Here is a 23,635-nt window from a genome sequence, read left to right on the forward strand (position 1 = left end):
GCTCCCAGCTTCACTCTTTTTGTAATTTTTTCATTCTTTGTTTGTTTACTACCGAACCGATTTGCAAAGTTCTTTCACTTCTTTCACTGTTGGAAAACTGCACTATTCTTTTGTATACCTATAGAAAACTGCTTGTCACCAAATAAAAAGAATAAAATCATATTTCATTAACAAAATTCGTTCAATATTATCAAACAAAATTAATTCAATTATAAAGGTGTGTCGTTCACAATCACATTAAATCCTATCGCATATACTTTATGATATTCTATGGCGAATTGTAAAAAAAATAACCTAATCCATTCAGTGGTTTAGCCACAGGAGTCATTTTTCGTTTTTATAATTTACAACATCATGTGTAAAGCAGAGATAAAGTTAGGAGTATCGAATGTTTTGATCAGTTGACAGCTGTCAGTTTTCAAGGGAGAATTACAGTTGTTTGTAATGACTGACTTTTATATGGTGTTCTAATTTTCGCACATTTTTATTCTATTTACTTTGTTTGAAAAATTCATTTTTTTATTTTTACGTATTTTTCTTTTTTCTTTGTGTTAATGGACATATATTAACCAGTATATTAACGCATTTCATTTAATGTGATTATGAACGACACACCCGATATATCTCTATGCATTTTTTAATGTGCATGTGATGTCGTAAAACAAATTTACGATAAGTCATTATTATTCATGAGATAGTTACATGAAAAATAGTAGCTTATTTCTTACACTTCATGTAAATTACCGCACATAAAACATTGATAAAATATTCTTACCAAAAACTAGCGGAATTTTTTACTCAAAACGTGAATAATTAGCAAAATAAAAACTACCAAAAGGCGATGACATCTAAAAACCAATTAAAAAAACCGCAGTTTTTTACTTTGTATTAAAAACTCGTGCCATTAATTTAAAAAATAATAAATGGATATTGTTATTAACAAGAAGCGCTTCAAAGTTTACCTTGTACTTTGAGCATAGAAGACAGGTTACCAAGTTAAATTATACACCTATAGGTAATTACTTAATAAGTAAGGATACCTTCAACAATTTTCGCATCAAATTGTTCATTAAAAATTCAGTATTTCGAAAAAACACATCTTTTGCCAAATATTTTTCCAGTTATACTCGTTCTTTGGGGTAAGCAGTCCAACCAAGGTGTTTTCTAAAATAAATAAGATATAACAATTTTCGTCTGCATCAAATTGTTCATTACAAATTCAGTATTTCGAAAAAACACATCTTTTGCCAAATATTTTTCCAATTACTCGTTCTTTGGGGTAAGCAGTCCAACCAAGGTGTTTTCTAAAATAAATAAAACTGTGACTAAAATAGAATTAAACCTGTGTAAAATTATTTTTAGGCTTTAGATAAAACGAAGGCCAGATATGAAAAAATACTGCAGTATGTCAGTTGTTAAAAATCTCTATACACTACCACAACAATATATTGTTTATTTTTTATTTTATGCAAACAAAGTCGCAGCATAAAACTAGTAGGTATATTAATGGAATAAAATGACTCGTTTATCTTTAGTAATCTTTTTAGCCAACGTCTTAAATATTAATAATAAACACATACGAAATGAACATACTTAACTTGTATATTTTTTGTTAGTTGGCCACATAAATAAGCTTGGTCACAAAAGAACTATAAAAAATATAAAAATGTATGTTGGTAAGTAAGTACGTCAGAACGTTTAAAACAGGTTCAACGGTTAACATACAGCCTATTTTAACGTTTAAGTTACCTTCGAGTTTAATTAAGTAAGTTTAAAGTCGTAACTTATTTTAGACATGAGTGGAAAAAAATATCTGTAACTTTGAGAATTTATTTTATTCAGAGACATAAATCTTTGTGCAAAGGTTCTGCTTATTCGTAAAGAAAGCCATTAAATAACCAAAATCTCAAAAGTTTGTAATCTAATTAAGTGAACTTGTAGTGGGACCTACACTAATTGTTGACGCATCAATATTGTTCATACTGTACTTGCATTGTGTTCGCCTCCTCAGTTGTCCCGTATATCGCACTACCAACGCACGCTACTAAATATTGTGACTGTACCAAATCGTATGTAACCTAATTGGAGTCAGAAAATAAAAGTGTATTAATTAGTATTCGGTTTATTTACTTATCTCTGAACACGACACCCCACCATCTAAATTGGTGACCCCGTGTGGAGAAAGTGTGAACTGTAACCAGTGAATTTGGACTTGTAATTCAGTGAATCGGACGACCGGGGCAACTCACACAAGTGTACGTAGTGTCGGCTTAATATTAGTGCGCGTCAAATTAAGAAAATTATAATGTCGTCGGAAGACAAGAAGGTCGTTATTGAAGAACATCAACTGTCGTCCATCTCCATCACAGCTAGAATTCCGGAATTTTGGAAGAAGTCGCCTAGAACATGGTTTATCCAAGCAGAAGCAGTTCTAAATCCTCAGAAGATGTCCGACGAATCAAAGTACCAGGTCCTTATTTCAAAATTACCCCCGGACGCAGTTGAGCAAGTTACACAGATCCTTGTGGATCCCCCTGAGAAAAATAAATATGAGACCTTGAAGAATAAGTTGATATTTATATATCAAGAATCCGAAGAGCGGCAAGTAAAAAAACTCATTGGCGAAATGGAATTAGGCGACCAGAAACCATCACAATTACTAAGAAAAATGCAAGACCTAGCCAGGGGACGAGTAAATAACGAAACACTCATAGTTATGTGGCAGAATCATTTACCAAATTCGGTGCGAGGAGTTTTAGCTGTAACGGAAGAAAAAGATTTAGAGAAATTAGCATCAATAGCGGATAAAATAATGGAAACGACGACTCCCATACACAGTGTTGCGACTGTCAAACAGGAACCAGGCCCATCCGGTTCTCAGGACCAAATTATTTCGGCAATAAACAAATTGAGTGATAGATTACAAAATTTAGAGTCAAGATCACGAGGCCGTTCAAATAACTGGCGAAGGAATAACTTTAGACGCAACAGATCCAGGTCAGGGTCAAGAAGTCGCACAAGGAAATTCGAAGATCCAAATTGGTTATGTTTTTACCATTATAAGTATCGCAGCAAGGCAACTAAATGTGTGGATCCATGTAACTGGAAGAAAAAACACGACAAGGACAAGCCAGCGGAAAACTAGAGTCGGTGCAGTCTGCGACGGGAGGCTGTGACCGTGCCTTCGGGAATCACCGTCTGTGTGTCAGAGGCAGGAAATCGGGCTTAAACTTCTTAGTGGATAGTGGTGCAAACGTGTCAGTGTTACCGCGGAAAGTAGCCTACATGAAAGGTAATACAAGTGAGTGTTGTTATAAACTCTTTGCCGCAAATGGAACTCAGATTAACACGTATGGTACATTGTACTTAGAATTAGATTTAAATCTAAGACGAGCATTCCGTTGGTTATTTACATTAGCGGACGTACAGCAACCAATATTAGGTGCTGACTTCTTAGCTAATTTTCAGTTGTTAATTGACTTGAACGGACGAAGGTTAATCGATCAAGTAACTAATTTAAGCACCAAAGGCAATCTTTCTAATTCTAGTGAGCCCACTTTGAAAACTATCGTAAATAATTGCCCTTATTATGATTTATTATGTGAATTTCCAGAACTAACTAAACCAGTTTCGTACAAAGAAACGCCTAAACATAATGTTTGTCATCACATTGAGACCACAGGACCTCCAGTGCACGCACGAGCCAGGCAGTTACCACCAGACAGGTACGTAAAAGCTAAAAATGAGTTTAAGATTATGCAAGAGCTTGGGATTTGTAGGCCGAGTAAAAGCGCTTGGGCAAGTCCCTTGCATGTTGTTCCTAAGAAGGACGGGAATATTAGACCTTGTGGAGATTATAGACGTTTAAATGCGATTACCAAGCCTGATCGATATCCAGTTCCCCGTCTTCATGATTTTACGTATATGTTAGATAATAAAAAGGTTTTCTCAAAGCTAGATATAAATAGAGCCTATTATTGTGTGCCAGTTTCGGAAAATGACATTGAGAAAACTGCCGTCATAACACCGTTTGGTTTATTCGAATTCGTGCGTATGCCATTTGGATTAAGAAATGCTGCACAAACTTTTCAACGTTTTATGCATCATACCGTTTTACAAGACTTAGATTTTCTTTTCAATTACGTAGATGACGTCATCATTGCATCGGAAAATGAAGAGCAGCATAGAGAACATTTACGAAAAGTTTTTGAACGTTTTAATGAATTTGGTATAACGATTAATTTTTCAAAGTGTAGTTTTGGTAAAGATAAATTAGAGTTTTTGGGTTTTGAGGTCTCTACAGAAGGAATCAAACCATTAGAAGATAAAGTTAAAGCGATTATTGATTTTCCAAAGCCGGATACTATAGAGGAACTTAGAAGATTTTTAGGCATGTTAAATTTTTATAGAGCTCATATACCTCATTCAGCTGATCATCAGGCAGCGTTAAATAAATATTTAGGGAATTCAAAGCGTAAGGATAAAAGTAAAATCAATTGGACACCTGAAGCTACGGAAAATTTTGAAAAATGTAAAGATGATCTTAAAAATGCTACCTTATTGTATTTCCCATTGGCACATACACCTTTGTCATTGATGACGGACGCATCAGACACAAGTGTAGGTGCAGTATTGCAACAAAAAGTTGATGGAAATTGGAAACCTTTAGGATATTTTTCGAAAAAATTAACTGAAGCACAAAAGAAATATAGTACATATGATAGAGAACTTTTAGCAATTTATTTAGCAATCATACATTTTCGTAATTTAGTTGAAGGACAAGAATTAATAATTTTTACAGATCATAAACCATTAACTTTCGCGTTTACTAAATTAGGTACCAATAGAGAAACTTCTAGGCGAACTAGGCAAATTATGTTTATTAGTGAATTTAGTACTGACATACGACACATTAGTGGAAATAATAATATAGTTGCTGACACATTATCTAGAGTTGAAACAATAACATGTCCCACGACGTTAGATTTCGCAGAACTCGCCACTGCGCAGGAAGTTGACGAACAGCTTGCAAAATTATTGAGGGCGTCAAACAACAACAGTAAAGTAATATTGAAACGTGTAACGTTACTCGATACTGATAAACATGTTTATTGCGAAATGTCTACTAATAGTGCAAGACCATATTTACCTGAAAAATTTCGTCGCTTAGCTTTTGATTCTATTCATAATTTAAGTCATCCTGGTATTAAGACAAGTAAAAAGTTAGTAAAAGATAGATATTTTTGGCCTGAAATGAATAGAGATATTGGTAAATGGGCTAAAACATGTGTAAAATGTCAAAGAGCGAAAGTTCAAAAACATACGGTTTCCGATTTAGAGTCCTTTAAAAGTACTAAACGTTTTGAGCATATACATATTGATATTATAGGACCGTTACCAACCTCGCCAGAAGGTTATAGATATTGTTTAACGATTATCGATAGATTCACTCGTTGGCCAGAGGCATTTCCACTAAAAGAGATAACTGCAGAAATCGTAGCGAAAACATTATATGAAGGTTGGATTAGTCGTTTTGGTTGTCCCATAAAGCTCACTAGTGACCAGGGTCGTCAGTTCGAAAGTAACTTATTCAAAGAATTAATGATTTTAATGGGAATTATAAAGACACGTACAACTCCGTATCATCCTCAATGTAATGGTTTAGTAGAACGTTGGCATAGATCTTTAAAAGCCGCGTTAATGGCTCGCTTAAATAATAAATGCTGGGTTGACGAATTGGCAACTGTAATGTTGGGGTTACGCACAACGATAAAATTAGATACAGGTGTAACCGCTGCACAAATGTTGTATGGCAGTAATATTAGATTACCCGGTGACTTTTATGATACAACTGATTTGAAAAGTAGCGATTCAGAAAATTTCGTAAATAAGTTAAAAGTTGTAATTGACGGGTTAAAGCCATCTAATAGGAAAAATAAGTCACCAAATAAGATTTTTGTGCATAAAGACTTGTATGATTGTGAATATATTTTTATCCGTAATGACGCAGTACGGAAACCGTTACAACCACCTTACGACGGACCATACCGCGTCATAAGTAGAGATAATAAAGTATTTTGTATTCAGTTGCCCGACCGACAAGTTAAAGTTTCTATAGATCGTCTGAAACCAGCGTACATGTTAATAGAGGATGAATCGCAATCTAAAGTAGTGGATAATAGTAATAGGGATACCGTTTGTCGAAAAGTTACGAAAAAAGTAACAATTCAAACGGACGAACCCGATAGTAAAGTTTATACTACGCGAACTGGTCGAGTAAGCAAAAAGCCATTGAAATACCGATAAATTATTTTATTGTTAAAATGTCAATTTTGCAGATTTATTTAGGACATTAGTTTCAAATTGTGGTATCGCGTTCTTTAATTTCATTTACGTTGAGACGATACATCAGTATAGTGGACTAAATTAGCAAAATGGGTTCTAATCAAACGAAAGAGAACGTCATTGTAAACGAAAATGTATCTAATGTGGCCCACATGCATAATAAGCTAAATATTATTGGCATAGTGATGATAGTTATTATAATAATGTTAATCATGGTATTTGCGTACGCACTGAAACGAAGATTCATTAGAGGCGTGAGAAAATGGTTAAGAAAAGAAATGGTAGCCAGTTCTGTAGCCTTACCTAGTATTAAGGTCGAAACTGTGCAACCTCAACATACAATGAGTCCGCCGTCAACAGCCAAAGTTGTGCTTTGATAATAATATTCTGTTCAAAAACCTTCGTTCTCTCAAGTGATATTATATTTGTGTGAATGTGTAGTGAATGTTAAACAGTAGTGAATGTATATTTTTTATGGCGTCATCATGTCGGATACTGGAGACTCTTGGTCATTCGTACGAGTAGGCCAAGCGTGTAATTTTATTTTTTAATATGTATAGCAGAGTAACCCGGCATGATAACTACCCTTAACGTATATCGTATATAATATAGATTATGTATATTTCATGTTACCTATTATGTATGTAATCACATTAAATGTCAAGACGGACTCTCTAGAAGTGTTCCGCAACTGTAATAGACGTATATGAGTAGTGTATTACATAGATTTAAGGCAGTTACAGGACGTATTGTGTTATATTTTGTTTTTCGATCGTAGGACATTCTGCATAGTTTGTATTGTTGGTACCGGCCGGCCACAATGACTCCAAGAGAGGAGAACAGAGTATAACACAAAGGTTAAGAACATTTTGTACTTAGTTTAAGATTTTTTTTTTTTTTAGGAAGTTTTATCCTTTTTGAAGATAGATTTTTTTACTCTGTATTTGATATTCAATTTATAATAATGAACATTTTGAACCTGCACTCTCAGGCACGAGAGGTGTATCTTTTAATCACTAAGCCATTAGGTACAAAGCCAGTAGTACTGAGACAAACATGCGCTTATCGCACAACCCGTCAAGCATCTTGTTTCAAAGTTGTTATTGTATAAATGTATACTGTAAGCAAATTTTTGTCGAGACTGTAATTTAATAATATTGTTTGTGAACATTGTAAGCACTTCTTGGATTATATAGTAACTGGATAAGAATATATTTTTTTGTAAAAAAATCTTTTGTCAAAAATTTTTTTTTAAAAAAGGGGAGGAATGATGTAGTGGGACCTACACTAATTGTTGACGCATCAATATTGTTCATACTGTACTTGCATTGTGTTCGCCTCCTCAGTTGTCCCGTATATCGCACTACCAACGCACGCTACTAAATATTGTGACTGTACCAAATCGTATGTAACCTAATTGGAGTCAGAAAATAAAAGTGTATTAATTAGTATTCGGTTTATTTACTTATCTCTGAACACGACACCCCACCATCTAAAAACTTAAGAACACTAATGGACACACTCAGAGACATTTAATGGTTACTTAAGCCGTTCCTTAGTGCAGAATCTGTCAATCACTAAGAAGTGTAAATTTATCTGAGTGCGGGGGTAAGTATAATGAATGAAATTAATTTACTTATATAAGCGAAAGAAACAACAATCGAATCATTAGTTTTGAGAATAAAAATTCAACAGATGTCATTGCAAACTTGCATAATGCATGCCCAAAAATCATTATCTAATCGACCCTAATCACCATAAAATTCAAATTCAAAATAGTCACCAAAATGAAAGTAACCGTACGTTTTGAACCAGGAAGTGTTAGCTTGTTCGTGTATTAAAATATGTAACAATGTTGAACGCCTGTGCGACGGGTGTCACATCTCGTAATAATAGGATTGTGACACATTGAAAGCTATATATGCGATAGCGAAGCTAATTTTTTTTAAGCTACTTTTGTCGGGCTTTCTTTTTCGCAGCGGGAATTTAGAAAATTGTATGCGAATCATCTTCTAATCCTTCCAGTGGTTTTCTTCTACTTGAACTTAACTAAGTAAACAAACCTAACTTTCGCATAGAAAAGAGTTTTTGAATGCCTACTACATATGCTAAGGTTGTAGTTGCAGGGGCGTACACGCTAAAATATTTTACATTATCTACATCAAAATATATTTCATTTTATTCCTTTATAACATGCAATAACAACATCTTATACGTTACGTTTGTTTTACGTTTTCTTTGTTAGCTCTACAGTTAGCTTTTACTCCGCAACAAACCTAACTAAGTGTAATGTTTGGGAAAGCGCATACGCTAGATTTTCGCTCATAATATAATTGTTGCGCAGTTCCCACGAAGCTGTATAATCTAGGATGGATATACACTAAGTTTCTAGACATTGTTTTCTGAGAAATAGTTTTTGTAAACGCGAAGAAGTTTCATGCTCTCTTTATGAAGAGATGTGTGCTTGATTTATTATTACGTAAGACTGATAATGTTGTTTTATTGCAGTAAAAGATCTTTTGATGTAAGTATTTGATTATTATGGTTTTTCCGACTTCGACATCAATCCAAGACACATTAAAGATATCTAAACTGATATAACCACACAGGAAGCAAAGATACCGGAGATGTCATAAGGAAGGTAGGTCAGGCGCCTGTCAAAGATTGGTCTTGATTGATTGCCATAGAAGGCGAGGGTGGAGCTAGTAACGTTCCTCGTCCCCTGAACTCCGGGATTTTAGCGCGCTACTTTCTTAGGGAGTTGTAAAATATCCGCTGGTAATTTTGTTCTCCGTGGACGTAACGGTTGAAGCTTTTTTTCTACTTCATCATTTTTCTTCTAAGTCGTTACATGATATTGCAAACTCACGGCTATTTTAGTTTTTATGACAATGATATTCGTTTAAGTATAGACACACTAAAATATTACTTCTTATTATGAAAAGTCAGAATTCAGAAAATTCCCGCTGATTTCAAACAAAATAACCTGCATTTTGAATGAGTCGACATATTTTTCAGACAGTTAAAGCCATAAATATAACGACTAGATTTAAATGGCATAACCAAAATTACTGTTTTTTTGCAACTCTGCTTCTGCTTTATCATTATTCGGTGTGAAATCTCTGTAAATATCTCATGTTACCTCATTTTTAGGCCGAAGTTGCTCAGTTTAAGCCACGTTCAGATATTATAACCAATTAATATTTCAATCTACACGTATCTTATCCATAGTGAATTACTCTTAAGTACCTACATCATGATCGGTGTAGCCATTATAACACCGTGATAGCATAGGTAACAGACAGTTAGTCTCATTTTTAACCGACTTCTGAAAATGGTGGATCTCATTTTGACCCGTATGTTTGTGCTCGATTTTTCATGTTTGGCTAGACCTATTTTGATACGGTTTTTAGCACACTAAGGAGAAGGCTTTACGTATATTACTGAAGTCTGTTTTATTTCTTCCACAAATGAATTGACCTACTTTTAACCACAATGAAGTGATTGTGGGTGCATCAATGATTGTGGTCATAACAATATGTGACCACTAATGAACAATAGTAATTTTATTATTACCTGTTAATTCAATGCGGTCAGTTTCGTGTTTCAGAGAGCACGATAAACTGTAGGTTCCCGCTGTTATTGAAAAAGTAAGCCTGACAACCAGTCTTACCTAGGAGTATTGGTTGCCTGGGTATCTGGGTTGAGGAGGTCAGACAGGCAGTCGCTTCTTGTACCACGCTGGTAAACTGGAAGCCTACCCCGACATAGTTGGGAAAAGGCCAGACAAAACCCACTCATATTTGAAAGGCACCACGACTTTTTAATTATATTTCACAGAAATATTTCCAACTCAATCTGGGATAAAAAGTCCTTGATTAAGATGAATTGTAACATGTTTTGAGTGACCACAAAATGTTTTGTAAGAACACTTCGACTGCGTGGTTGTGTAACGAGATGTAAGGTGTGGCCGGTCTGAGATTTTTTACTTTAAGTTACTGTATTATGCCCCATGGCTGTACATGGATTATAGTTTATTTCTCTTTTATTCTTCGTCTAGAAATTATAGCAAGCATGATGTAAAGTAGTTTATGATATTTCGATCTGAACCGTTAAAATGTTTTTCGCGTTCAAAATATTTACATTTTAAAAAATCCAGAACTGTTTTTACAGGTGAAACCATGGAGTTTCTTGAACGTCCTTCTCCACAGGTTGTTTTGAAATAGGCAACTAAATTATTACTTTGACTTTCATAAGTGCTTTAAAAGTGTATTTTTTTTATTTTGATAGACAATTACTTAAATTTACTTGATTAGACAGACAGACAAATTAACCAACTTCTTATTATACGTAGTACAGATCACGCCAACTCAATTCACGCATCATCATACGTTACCGAGCTATCATTGCCGTTTCTTATGAGATCATCATAATATGTTTCGTGTTCATTAATCGTTGATCGTGGATCGAAAATTCTCATGTTAATCATCAATTGGAAATCTATTTGATTTGCTAATTTCAGTCGTAATTTATTTATATCGTTTTTTCACGGTATCTGTGGAGTTAGTGCTGGCAAGTGGTTTTAAAGAGGCGGTGGTATTTCTAATCATGATGTGTGGTATTGTATTATTCATCACTTATGATACTTACAGTTCCGTGTCTAGTTTTATTCCATGATAGATATCGGATAATTGGCATAAAGTTATCTGGATATTTATGAGTTTCATTACTTCTACAACACCGAAATAACGAATGTAAATTTTTTATAAGTGTATTTAGATCCCGCATAAACTTGTATGTTAAAAAACAGTCGAATAGAGAACCTCCTTTCTTAAGCATTTTAATTAGTTTAACGCACAACATTTTAATTAAATTATTACTTTTTATGCGTAAATTATAAACCGCCTCAAAATTAAATAACTGATCACATAATGACTGGCATTGCCAAAAGTGAACATAATCAATCGAATTAGAAGACACCTGACCCACTGAACGTAGCATTACCATTCTTACGTCAGACGTGACACGAATACTATCGCAAGTGGCGTCACGCGATGTTGTACGGTCTTAGAGTGTGTAACCAACAGGAACTGCTCCGTGAGCATCATGGTTAGAGTCTGCAAATTATTATGCGCGGAAGCGAGGTAACGCAACAAAAACTCACTTTTGACAGCACACGTCTAAATTGACGAACACAAGCATATTCTTGACGCACATCTATACTAATAATAATCAAGATGAAACGTTTATTGTTTTTTTTGTTTGTACCCTAAAGGCTCCAAAACTCATCATCCTCCGAGCCTCTTTCCCAATCATGTTGGGATCGGCTTCCAGTCTAACCGGATTCAGCTGAGTACCAGTGCTTTACAAGAAGCGACTGCCTATCTGACCTCCTCAACCCAGTTACCCGGGCAACCCGATACCTCTTGGTTAGACTGGTGTCAGACTTACTGGCTTCTGACTACCCGTAACGACTGCCAAAGATGTTCAATGACAGCCGGGACCTACAGTTTAACGTGCCATCCGAAACACAGCCAATGGTGTCTAAGATATACTTAGAAAGTACATACAAACTTCCAGGCTTCAAAGGCTCCAAAACTACTGAACCAATTTGAAAAATTGTTTTACTATTAGAAAGCTACACTCTTTCTTAGTAACATAGGCTATATTTTATCCCGGTGTGGGCCATCGTTCCCGTGGGACGTAATACGAGCATGAGCGACGCTGTCGGACCTTACAGACGAAAAGTAACAGCAGTGGCGTCTCCATTTGGTTAATTTATCTAAGGATACAGTTGTAGCTTGGAAGATAGGCAATTAATTTAAATGGCCATCGTTTCGCTTGAACAGAGGCGTTAACATGCGTGATGTGATTGGAAGATGAAGAATGTTAAGCGTATAATGACGTACCTGTCTTTGCGTACAAATACACATAGTTCGTTTATAGATGTGTAGGGCATATAAGCGAATTTCACGGGTACCTATTACCCAGGCAATATACCAGGATTTCTTGTAAATAAAAATTCCAAATATTTCTATAAAACATCCGTTTTTTAAAAAAAAATTGAACATTTTGGAATTATCGTCTAAGAAGATGATGGAGCCCAGTTATTAAATTATTGTTATTACGATGCGATGTAAGATTTTCTAATATAAAGCAAGGGTTAATATAAATTTCGAAATAACCACGGTATTAAGTATGAAGTAATTGTACGTTAGAGGGTCAAAGGCGATTCCACTTTGTTCAATTACTGACCCATGGCGCAAGCATATCATATGAAGCGCAAAATATTGAGAAATCAATGAGAACTTAACACCGTAATCATACGGTAGGTAATCATATGGTAGATAACGCAAATGACAGGTGGCAACACCGACCACAGATGATAGAATAATGTGGTCAAGTTTGGCAAAGGAACTTTTTGTATATGGCCTATTGTACGACCTTTTAGGGTCGAGTTAGATGTAGTGTTACTATACGCTGTGGTTAATTATTGTAGTGATGAAATAGCATTTTATATAGTCATCGAGATTATGATCATCGTGAAATTAATCACAATAGTTTACCTGGGAATACATATTTTATGCTACTTATGTGACCTCAGTACCATTCCCAAGCGCAAAAGAAAATTAAATCAACCTTTAAGTATCAAGTTCTGATGTAAATTGCACATAAGTCATTTAATTAGCATATTAAAGGAAATAGCTGTCACTAATGATTAGTTCCATAAACATGGTTAAGCATTCAAATACGCCCAATTCCTTCGCCTTAAGCAATGCAAGCGAAATAGTCGGATATAAAGTAGGAAGACGTATAATTTTCAACCGCCAACACTCAACACAACGTTCCGGTAACACATAAAATTAATGAAACTTACAGAACGACAAATTGCATTTAATTAATACGTCTTTAAACGCATACTCCACGGGTATTAGAGTTACGACATAATTGCAGTCCCTTTTAGATAAATATTGCGTTTATCTGAAGCCGCCATGATGAATTACAAGATGGCGGGAATTTAGGTTAGTTTTTTTTTATGTGGGACATGTTTAGATTCGTTGGGCAAGGCATTATTAAGTATTTAGTAGCTTCGGGTATGTATACCGCGTCTATGGAAGTAAATAGGTTACGTTTTTTTCGTTTTTATTTACATTATTATTTCCAAACTTCAATCCCCAAATAATCTATCGTAAGTAGGTTCTGAACATATAACTACATAACGACACAACTACATAGCTATATAACTACATAGCTTTTAAGATGTAAAATTCATCAAAATTTCAATAACATACCACTAGAAAAGTCACTAAAAATAACCAAACAGGCTTCATACATCACGCCTTAAAAACAATATGCCATAAAAGTACAAACCATTAAGAGCTCGGTGCACTATGCACTAAAGGCAAAGTCGCAGATATTATAGAAAGTGAAAAGGTCCAACTGGATGTGGCTGGGCGGAAATAGTTTTCCTTTTTAGCGTATTGGCGGCCGTCCTCGCCGGTGTTGTGTGTGGTAGAAAGCATAGGCGGTAGCGATTGATTAAAAATAGGGTATTATTTTTGCAGTGGGTATTTGTTTTAAGAGTTACTGAATAATCATTTAGAGTTAGTTCAGGCTTATCTAAAGCAGTTCTTCACGTGCTGGACTACCCAGACGTTGCAGACTCAACAGTCAGCCGACAATCGACCGAATATGCGTAGCATATTTTTTTTTTTGTAAATCTTGAATCAAATTAAAGTTTTCAGTCGGTCTGATACAGCAAAATTCATCCTGATACCTGATCTTTGTAATGTGCGTACTACCATTCATCTTCGTACTGCCTTCGTACAGCTCTTTACAAACCCAAACAAACACTATCAAGCGACTAAAAGTTTGTAGTGCGCAGGTACTCTAAAGAAGTATTTTGACGAAGATAAAATAGTAGTTCAAATCGATTTATCAAAAGATCTTGATAATAACTAGCACTTATCATTCACTAATTGTTCAATTAATTTTACCTTTATCATAGAAATCTGGTACATTGATTAGGGTAATTATCTAATACGCAATAAATAACAAGTTTCGCATGCAATTTCGTGTACATTGATCATAAATATCAGTAATGTAATTAAAATAATTTTAAGCGGAAAGATTGCTCGCTTGATTGACTTATCGTTTTATGATCCGTCTTCCTTTTTAGAGTATGATTGGGCTCAATAATTGCATCACCTTATTACGTGTCTACATAATATTATGGTCAGCCAATTATGAAATTAATTAACACCTAGTGTAACCTAACGAAGCAATTTTTCTCTATTTTTAATACACCAATTTATTGCTACACTTCTTTAGCTTAACTTACTGTGACCATTTACTCTTCATCGACAATATTTCATCGTTGAATTGCTCTTCTCAAACTACAGTCTTTAGTACTTAAGAATTTACCTAATTTTCTTTACTCACTATAAAAATGAGACTTTATGCAAACGATTCTTTGCTTATTTATTTATTTCAAAAGCGAGTCATCTACCATCCGCTCACGCTTATAACTTGTCCTACACAAAAAGCATCGTACCTAAACACTTTCCATCGTACAAGGGAACAGCCAGGTGTTATGCATGAGGTGCCAGATGAAAGTGCACGGACCACGGATGGAGGAAGAGGAACCGATGAGCTAGCATCACGACTTGTTTTGTTTGTTTATTTTAAGTTTGTAGGTGTGTGAGTTGTGTCTGTTCCGGAGTGTGATGGGAACTAAAGTTTTTTTTTGTTTGTTTTTTTTGGTACTCTGTGAATAGTTTAGGTTGCTATCAGTTACTTACAGTGAGTTAAATCACCGATTTGACCAATGGGCGGCAATCTCAAGGCTAGATATGGTTTGGTTATCGTAATACTTAATTAAACTCACCGTTGGCTTTCAGTAAAAAAAAACTCACTGGTCCATGACTATGGCTTGGACGCAAGAAAAATATAGTTTTAAACTTCGAAAAGCCTTTACCATAAAAAATAGGTAGCTAATCTTTTTCTACCGACATTTCCTTTCTACATACACAAAGAAATTAAAAAAAGTATAAAAAAATCACGTTTCTATACGTGACATGTAAAACATAGCACGTAACGGTTACGTCTCGTTATCAGTCACCTATTGGCTTACTGCGGCGTCCTTCTGTGCAATGTCATAGATAACTGTACTAAACTTGCGTAGTTGTACCTACAATATTATGTGGGTGAGTAGGTAGGTAAACTAATAAAAAAATACCCTAGTATTCGTTTGAATAGGAAAATAGGTCTTTCAAAGCGACTTAACAGATTCAAATTTTGGGATTGATGGGGATGGGACTTTATAATCTTAGTAATTAAGATTTTTTCAGAATTGCGGCGGAAACGCCTGAAACAGCGTAGAAAAAATGCTTACTATATTTTATTTACAGAACAAAATAATTTCTTTTAAAACCATCATTAGCTTACTTTACACGGACAAGTCTATTCATAAAAGTTGATAATATTACTATAATAAATAGCATCATCCATCTCCAAATTATTATCCAATACACACATTAACCTTCAAATAACAAAAATCAATACCAAATAAGGACATATCTTCATAGGAACAAGTTCTATATATTCTACCATTCTACCTCATTTGTAAACATAACCTACTAAAACATAATAGGAGTCATTTAAACGTGTTTTGTTTATTTAAAACTGGTAACAAGGTTGTCACATTATACCTCATGAATGAGAATTATCTAATTTGTAGAAGAATCGTAAATTCGGTAAGCTGTTAATACCAGTAGGTAACTGTGGTAGGTGGTCTATTTATAGGAATGATGTAGCCAATGACAACCTCCTGTTGGGTACCTACCTATTATAATTTGACATATTAACACACTGTGCGCACATAGACCCATTATAGGTCACTTTTCTTGGGTCCAATTTCACCTAGAACATTTACATGAGTTTGCTTAAATCTGTTACCGTCAAAATGAACAATTGTTTTGGTAAAAACGGACGTTTACGTTTTTGGTTTATGTCTTGGGCCTTATTAAGATGTTTTAATGTATTAATGGTATTTGCTACTCTTATGCCCGTTTTCACCAACAATCCTTAACGTTTCCCTAACTATTTGTCACTTAGAATAAGGGCTCCCCCAATAGTAAAGGTTATGAGGGACACTTAAACTTTGGTGAAAACGAAATTCGTATTAATTCGGATCCCTAAATATAGATATTTGTTCCGTTAAAAGTCTTTAGAAGTTTTAAAAGTTAAGGTTTTACAAAATTTGTTTTCATCTATTCCAAGCCTACTGCATAGTTAGGTAATAATTTCATTAAATAATAAACCTTTTTTTTTCATTCATGAATAAGTAAAAAACATATTGAAAGTTCTACTTCAATGTTCTTCTCAATCAGATTAATTTTCCCTCTACATCGAATCAGTAAGATACAGTGCAATATGATACCATATGAACAGAAGCACTTTAATGAACGGTCTACAGTTATCGTATCAACCGTACCGTGACTACTGAGGTGTCAATTTACTTAGTGGGACTGGCAATTGATTTTTTAAGGGTTTCTAGTTTCATATCCGTTATTTATAAAACAATTGACAATTTTGAATTTGATGTAGAAGTTGTTATAACTTATTGGAATAGATTTTACTAGTTTTAATTCCATAACTCCAGTAAGTAGAATCAGGTTGATATACTTAACTATGCGGCATAAAAATACAGCAGTTCAATGTCGTAAATAATTATTTTTAAACCGCTTAGCAATGCTAATGAGACCATCATTAATTAAAAAATGACTAAGTCAATATTTATGCAGATCGGCAAATTAAAAACGAACAATGCATGTCAATGTCCGAAAGTGCAACCTTACATACAAAATACGATGAGCCAATGTTTTCATTCTCCATTGAAAAGCATCGAAATTGCAATTCATGGAATATTTTAATTGTTTACCAACACCTGAATGTTGTGGCATTAAAACAATCGATTCGAGATGTTGAACTCCAAAACAATAACATACGACGTAGCTTAACAATACTCGAACGTGTAATGAAACGTAACATTGTAATTTTGGAGGTTGTAACATCGAAGATTTTGTCGTCAATTTTAAAATTTAATAGATTAATTATTGCTACTTTATTTAAAATATGGCGGACAGATATTGTGGAACTGTAGGTATATTTTGCGGTTAGCGAAACATTTAAAAGTTTTTTTTTTTTCGAATGAATGCAAATGAGACAGAATTTGTTTAACGCAAGTTGCCTTTGCGCAATGAACTTTTTTTTATTTTCACAACTGCTGCGTGATTGGTCAATAACAATGTTTATTATTTATGTTTTAAATACCAAGGCCACTGCACGTAGGTATTGTGCGTGTAGAAATATCAATCTAATTTAATGACAAAAGTTCCTTTTTTCGAAAATGATTTATTTGACATTTAAGTTAATTTAATTCTGTTTCGGCATTTACGATTTCAATTAAAGTACTTCGAGAGAATAATTTATTTTTAAGTAGGTAATTAAAATTAAAAACTTATATTTTAGGTACCTTCTTAGCGGACATGCTCTTTTTCTTCTATTAGTTTTTCACCCTGAAAAAACATGGTTATTTTTAATACAATTTAATAAAAAAAATTACACCGTGGGACCGTTTTAGAAAGTGAGCACCAATAGATTCCATTGTAGGCACCTTTATGATGATTTTGTACAATCATATAAAATTGTAAGTAGGTACAAGTCATAAAAGGTACACAATAAAATATGTAAACAAAAGATAATATTGTCATCCATTGTTTTGCAATTAACTTTTGCCCTTAGCCGGCGATTACTACAACAATTACAAAGGTCGATACCTACATATCTTATTGCTCACCAATAAATAAATAAAAACAGCACCTGCATCAAATATACAAACTCATTGTATATAACTATTTTGTCTTAGAAAAAGCCAAATGCCATAAAATATCAGAAAAATAAAAAATAAAATCTAGTGATGTGCAGCAGTAAGTGATATTCAGTGAGTGCTAGTGATGCGACATAATATACCATGTGGGAGTATTTGGCAGTGTTGCTACTTGGATTTTGGCTCGGTGTTGCCATATTCTTGTATATTTCCTGCTACTGGCTCGAGGAGATTTTAGGTAAGTTTTGCATTAATGTTTTTGACGGCACTTCTCTAAAAAAACCTGATTATTTACTTATGTGTATGTTACCGTAAGATTACAAACATCGTTAGATTACAATCTATCTCGAGAGATTGTAAACTGTCGAATTATTGTGAACCGTAACATCTGATTGCAATTTAACGCATTATTTTTCGCTATATTATAATCTATCGATGAGAAATTGTCAAATTGTCAACTGTCCGAAAGCTCTCTCTGATTGGTCAGTCTTTTTGTAAGATCGACCAATCACGACCAGCCGTTCTGTTCCCATGGAGTTCCCGTAGAGTTAGGAATGAAATAGAGGTGTCAGTTAAATAAAATAAATGCTCTTCAAAAATTCTTCAAGTATTAAATTTATATAAAAATAACTCTTATAAAAATACAGTTAGGTATTTTGTCTTCAAATACAAACTAATATTTAAAAATAAAATAAAAGGGGTGCTAATTAAACAGGCTTCTTTTTAATATCATTATTCGCCCCCAAAAATGTATGTTGCCTTCTAAATTACTAAGTCAGCCACAATTAATAAAGCGTCGAGCATCTAAATAATACTATCTTAGCCACGAGTTATCTTCCACTCTAAATACAACTCAGCATGATGGTTATTTTTTTGCATCTAAATTTGTAGCATGCATTCTAACAGTAAACTTCTTAAATACTATTAAATGACATCATAAAAATATTTATTTACCTTCTAATTTTTTAACTCGTACCTACTGAGTTTTTTGTTTAAAATATAACACATCCCATATTAATTGACCCAGCATGGAAGTAAGCATGCAACATGCAGCAAGCATAACTTCTGTCACGGCTCCGGCGCTGCGGGGCTCCGGCGGTCCCATGCGAGCTTATCGTCGCAGATGGTTTTCACGCTCACCACCGCAGCTTCGGCTTGCTGGCCGGCCGAGCCGGCCAGCCTCAGCCGCGGCGGCGAGCGCTGAAACTACCTGCGCCTCAGCTCGCAGGCCGCCTCGCCCCTCCGCGCCTACGCGGTTTTGAATTGCACTCTAGGGGTAGGGCAGACAAGACTACGTGGAGTCGGTTTTGCAGCGATTCGTTTTCGTCACTAACTTCAATTTTTAATACAATTTTTAATTGTGTGTAATTTGAGTCTTAAAAATTAAGTACAATTTTTGATTTTATAAAAAATTAAACCGTCACTTATTTTTGCACGTCAAAGAGCTGTGACACCGGGAGTTGCAAAGAACATTGTCTTTTTTGACGTTCTACCAATCAGCGCGCAAGATGCATTCCGTTCTACGCCAGTTGACAATTTGACCGCTCTACATCGCTCTCGATCTTACAAAAAGACTGACCAATCAGGGAGAGCTTTCGGACAGTTGACAATTTGACAATTTCTCATCGATAGATTATAATATAGCGATAAATAATGCGTTAAATTGCAATCAGGTGTTACGGTTTACAATAATTCGACAGTTTACAATCTCTCGAGATAGATTGTAATCTAACGATGTTTGTAATCTTACGGTGACATGTACATAATGTTCACCAAGTACATATTACTCGCCACACTCAGGTGTCTCCGTAAAGCCACGAATTGTGTTTTTTCTTATACCTTTTCATTTATACTGAGCAAAATATAATTGTAGACTCATTTACCGCAAAACAAGAAGATATATCTCCATTCCTCTACCTAAATAAAATACAAATATCAATTTTACATCTCAACGTTTAAGGGCTTATCCTTGACTGGGTACGTAAAAAGAATTTTCGAGAAACAGAATGTTTCGACGCGAACACTACAGAACTATTTAAAATGTTGTAAATAGGTGTGTACATAATTTATGAGTATATATGTATTTCTTTTTATATACTTACTTCAAGACCTTGAGGTCTGAGAGCGGGTTGATTGAGTTCATTATTTCATATTTTGTGATACTAATTTGTTTAAATTACGTTAATTAGTCAAGCTTTATGATCTTAATGCCTATGAATCAGATTTTAGCGCTGAAAAATTGCTAAAGTTAAATTATAAAGAGTATTACCATACCTCTTTTAAAAAAACCGACTTCCCAAAAGTAGGAGGATTTCAATTTAGATACCTAGGTATAATATTCGTGTCCTTATGTTATGAAATAGGTAATACCTATAAGTGTAGAATCAAATAATTGAAGCAACCCACTTAATGTACTACTTGTCAGGGTACACTCGTAACAATTAGATACATTTTCACGCAAGCAACTGTTTTTCTATCACCGCAATGACTATTGTAGCGACAACAGAGTAACTTTTTAGCTGCAAACATTCGACCATTGCCCAACTGAACAAAAAGTAAGCACATCACATTTATGTGCTAAAACAAAAACTGGAACTTGTTCCTCATGATATTTCGATCACCTACCTGTTTATAAAGCATATCATCCTCATTGGTTATTCTTTATGAAGTTCATAATTACGCGAACCCGCCATCTTTGCATAATGCACGAAACGGGCGCTTGGTATTATGCATTTATTATTTATTCACAAAGAAATAATATTAACGTCTTGTTCTATTTGTTTTTGAGTTTATTGTTTTTGTGTTTTTTGTAAGGATCTTTTTGTATATTGTGTTGAACCTAATTCTTTAACTATAATACATTTAACTATCGAATTTTGTTTCTATTTTGAACTGCTGATATGGTGATTGCATTACTTGTATGATACATACGAATTTACAGGCTTCTTGGCTGTGAAATAAAATACGACATGCTATTCAAATTTAATTAAAATACCAGTAGCATACTCTACTTGTATAATCTACGTATATCGTCACCTCGAAATGTACAAAAATGGCCACAATTGATAGGCAATGGAAAGGACAACCACTTATTAATTTATCAAGTAGGTATATGTACTTACATATTAACATACTGACGTATTGAATAACACAAGGAGTGATCTATATCAACAGGTTCATAAACTTGTCTACGGAAATATTTTTGACTTATATTTCAAGCTATAAAATCTACCTTTCACAAATTCATTGCATATGCCATTGCGAACCGATGAATCTAGCCAAGTGACCATTTTTGAAATATCTGTAAGATTGCCTAAGACAGTATAAATTAGTTTGGTAGGTAATTAATTAAATTAGAAAGCAAAAAAATGGATCGTTAAAAATTCCTCAATTCTTAAAAGAATTCCTTTATTTCAGCTAATTAAATAATTCCTTATGTCCAGCTTAGATTGATGTGTTAAAGCGAACATCAGTCATTAATGTGCGTGATGATAAGTCGCCATTGTATCGTGGTAGCTAACAATAAATATCGCTTAGGAACCTAGTGACGCAAAGGCACATTTTTATAAAATTACGCAAGAAATAATGTCTCAAGATTTTTAAGGTGAATAACAAGAACCTATATGTTGCAGAGGAGTCAGACTTGAAGATTCTGCCAACTGCCACAGTCGCTTATCGCTCGCCTCTGACTTGAAAGGTTCTGAGGTCTTTTCAACTAAATATTATTAAAACAATAAAATATCATACCCACTATTTTATTTGCCTACCTATTAATTGTCTACATGAGATAGAATTTTAACAAAAAAATTTTTGAAAAAAAGTCGTGGTGGCCTAGTGGGTAAAGGACCAATCTCTCAAGTATGAGGGCGCGGGTTCGATCCCAGGTCAGGCAAGTACCAATGCAACTTTTCTAAGTCTGTATGTACTTTCTAAGTATATCTTAGACACCATTGGCTGTGTTTCGGATGGCACGTTAAACTGTAGGTCCCGGCTGTCATTGAACATCCTTGGCAGTCGTTACGGGTAGTCAGAAGCCAGTAAGTCTGACACCAGTCTAACCAAGGGGTATCGGGTTGCCCGGGTAACTGGGTTGAGGAGGTCAGATAGGCAGTCGCTTCTTGTAAAGCACTGGTACTCAGCTGAATCCGGTTAGACTGGAAGCCGACCCCAACATGATTGGGAAAAAGGCTCGGAGGATGAGATAGAATTTTAACATTAACCCCATGCCCCATACAATATCAAAAGATAGAGTATTGGACGCAGCCGTTAGTTCAAGTCATCATACAATATAGCATCGACTGTACCAAAAAAAGGGGATAAATTGCCACTAAACGTATTCCTATTAATCGTCGCTCATTTCTCGATACAAGTTGATCGGTTACCCGTACTTAAGTAAAGGTTAATTAAAACAATGGCATAGTTACAACTTACAGTAACCGGTTAAGTTAAAAGCCTATAAATAAGTCCCTGCGAATGAGCGAACAGCAACTTATAAGGCTTTGTTATGAGGGAATATGAGAGTGAAGCTCTCGGTATGGGTTATTTTATTACTCAAGTTATGAGGCCTAAATTAGTACTACGACTACAAGACTGTTATTCTTTTAATAAATATTTTAGTATCTGTTTAGAAGTGAATTTAAATAGCGTCCACGGATACCTGCGTATGGTGCACCTTGCATCAGCACCCTACCTGTTACCGACCTAGTTAGGTTCACTAATAAGCTCAACTTTTCCGGCTTTTCTTTTCATAATATTAACTATCTACCTTATAAAGAAGACGTTTTAGAATCTTACGGGCCATACTGTCAGCAAAATCATTAAATAAAAATTAACACACTGACGTTAATTTGAGTAAAGTATAATATTCAAAATCTAGGCCACAGTAGTTCTAAGAACTTCATTAATTGGTTGTTTAATAACATTAGATATCAGTATGTTATTGGACCTAGTAAAATTCCGTGATATTAACATGTAGTTAATAGCAAAAGTTTCCAATCTTTCAAGTCCAAATAAATTAACTTCAGAGTGCTATCGTCTGCCTAGACTTTTCCCAATAATGTTGGGGTCGGCTTCCAGTTTAACCAGAAGCAGGGGAGTACCTAACAATGTGTAAAACACGGGAGCAGCTGCCAGAGTGCATCATTAATAATCGGGAATATAACTGGAAAAATCTCGAAATAATTTACCTTGTGATGTAAACATAGGTACCTTGCTCTGCATCAGAGTATGCCGGACAGGAAACTCCGATCTTGAACTTTATAAAAAAAATACATTTACTAGTATTTCCTTGACATGTCCATTACGCTACTCAAATAACACCAACATTATCTATCAAAATCTCGACTTACCATCTCATGTTTCTAGAATTCACATCTCAAAATAACGCATTTGCCAACACGT

The 23,635-nt window shown here is 34.7% G+C and overlaps 2 protein-coding genes across 5 annotated transcripts in view; both read left to right on the forward strand.

Moving 5' to 3' along the window:
- LOC124641429 overlaps positions 1-23,635 on the forward strand; it is a 125,700-nt gene that overhangs the window by 79,101 nt on the left and 22,964 nt on the right. The window contains exon 2 of one of the 4 annotated variants that reach the window (XM_047179597.1): positions 18,275-18,473. The exons of the other annotated variants lie outside the window; for them this stretch is intronic. Coding sequence (XP_047035553.1) covers positions 18,380-18,473 — 94 coding nt within the window. The 5' untranslated portion in view covers positions 18,275-18,379. The remainder of the gene's footprint in view (positions 1-18,274; positions 18,474-23,635) is intronic. 4 annotated transcript variants of the gene reach the window in all.
- On the forward strand, positions 1,231-4,781 carry LOC124641845. The gene has a single exon (XM_047180122.1). It carries the CDS (start codon positions 2,306-2,308, stop codon positions 3,143-3,145), a length of 840 nt encoding a protein of 279 aa, XP_047036078.1. The 5' UTR covers positions 1,231-2,305; the 3' UTR covers positions 3,146-4,781.

This window comes from Helicoverpa zea, chromosome 1 (assembly GCF_022581195.2).
Source record: "Helicoverpa zea isolate HzStark_Cry1AcR chromosome 1, ilHelZeax1.1, whole genome shotgun sequence".
Taxonomy (NCBI): domain Eukaryota; kingdom Metazoa; phylum Arthropoda; class Insecta; order Lepidoptera; family Noctuidae; genus Helicoverpa; species Helicoverpa zea.

Excerpts from the sequence above, each read along its gene's own strand:
- LOC124641845 (XM_047180122.1), top strand. The coding sequence starts at position 2,306 with ATGTCGTCGGAAGACAAGAAGGTCGTTATTGAAGAACATCAACTGTCG.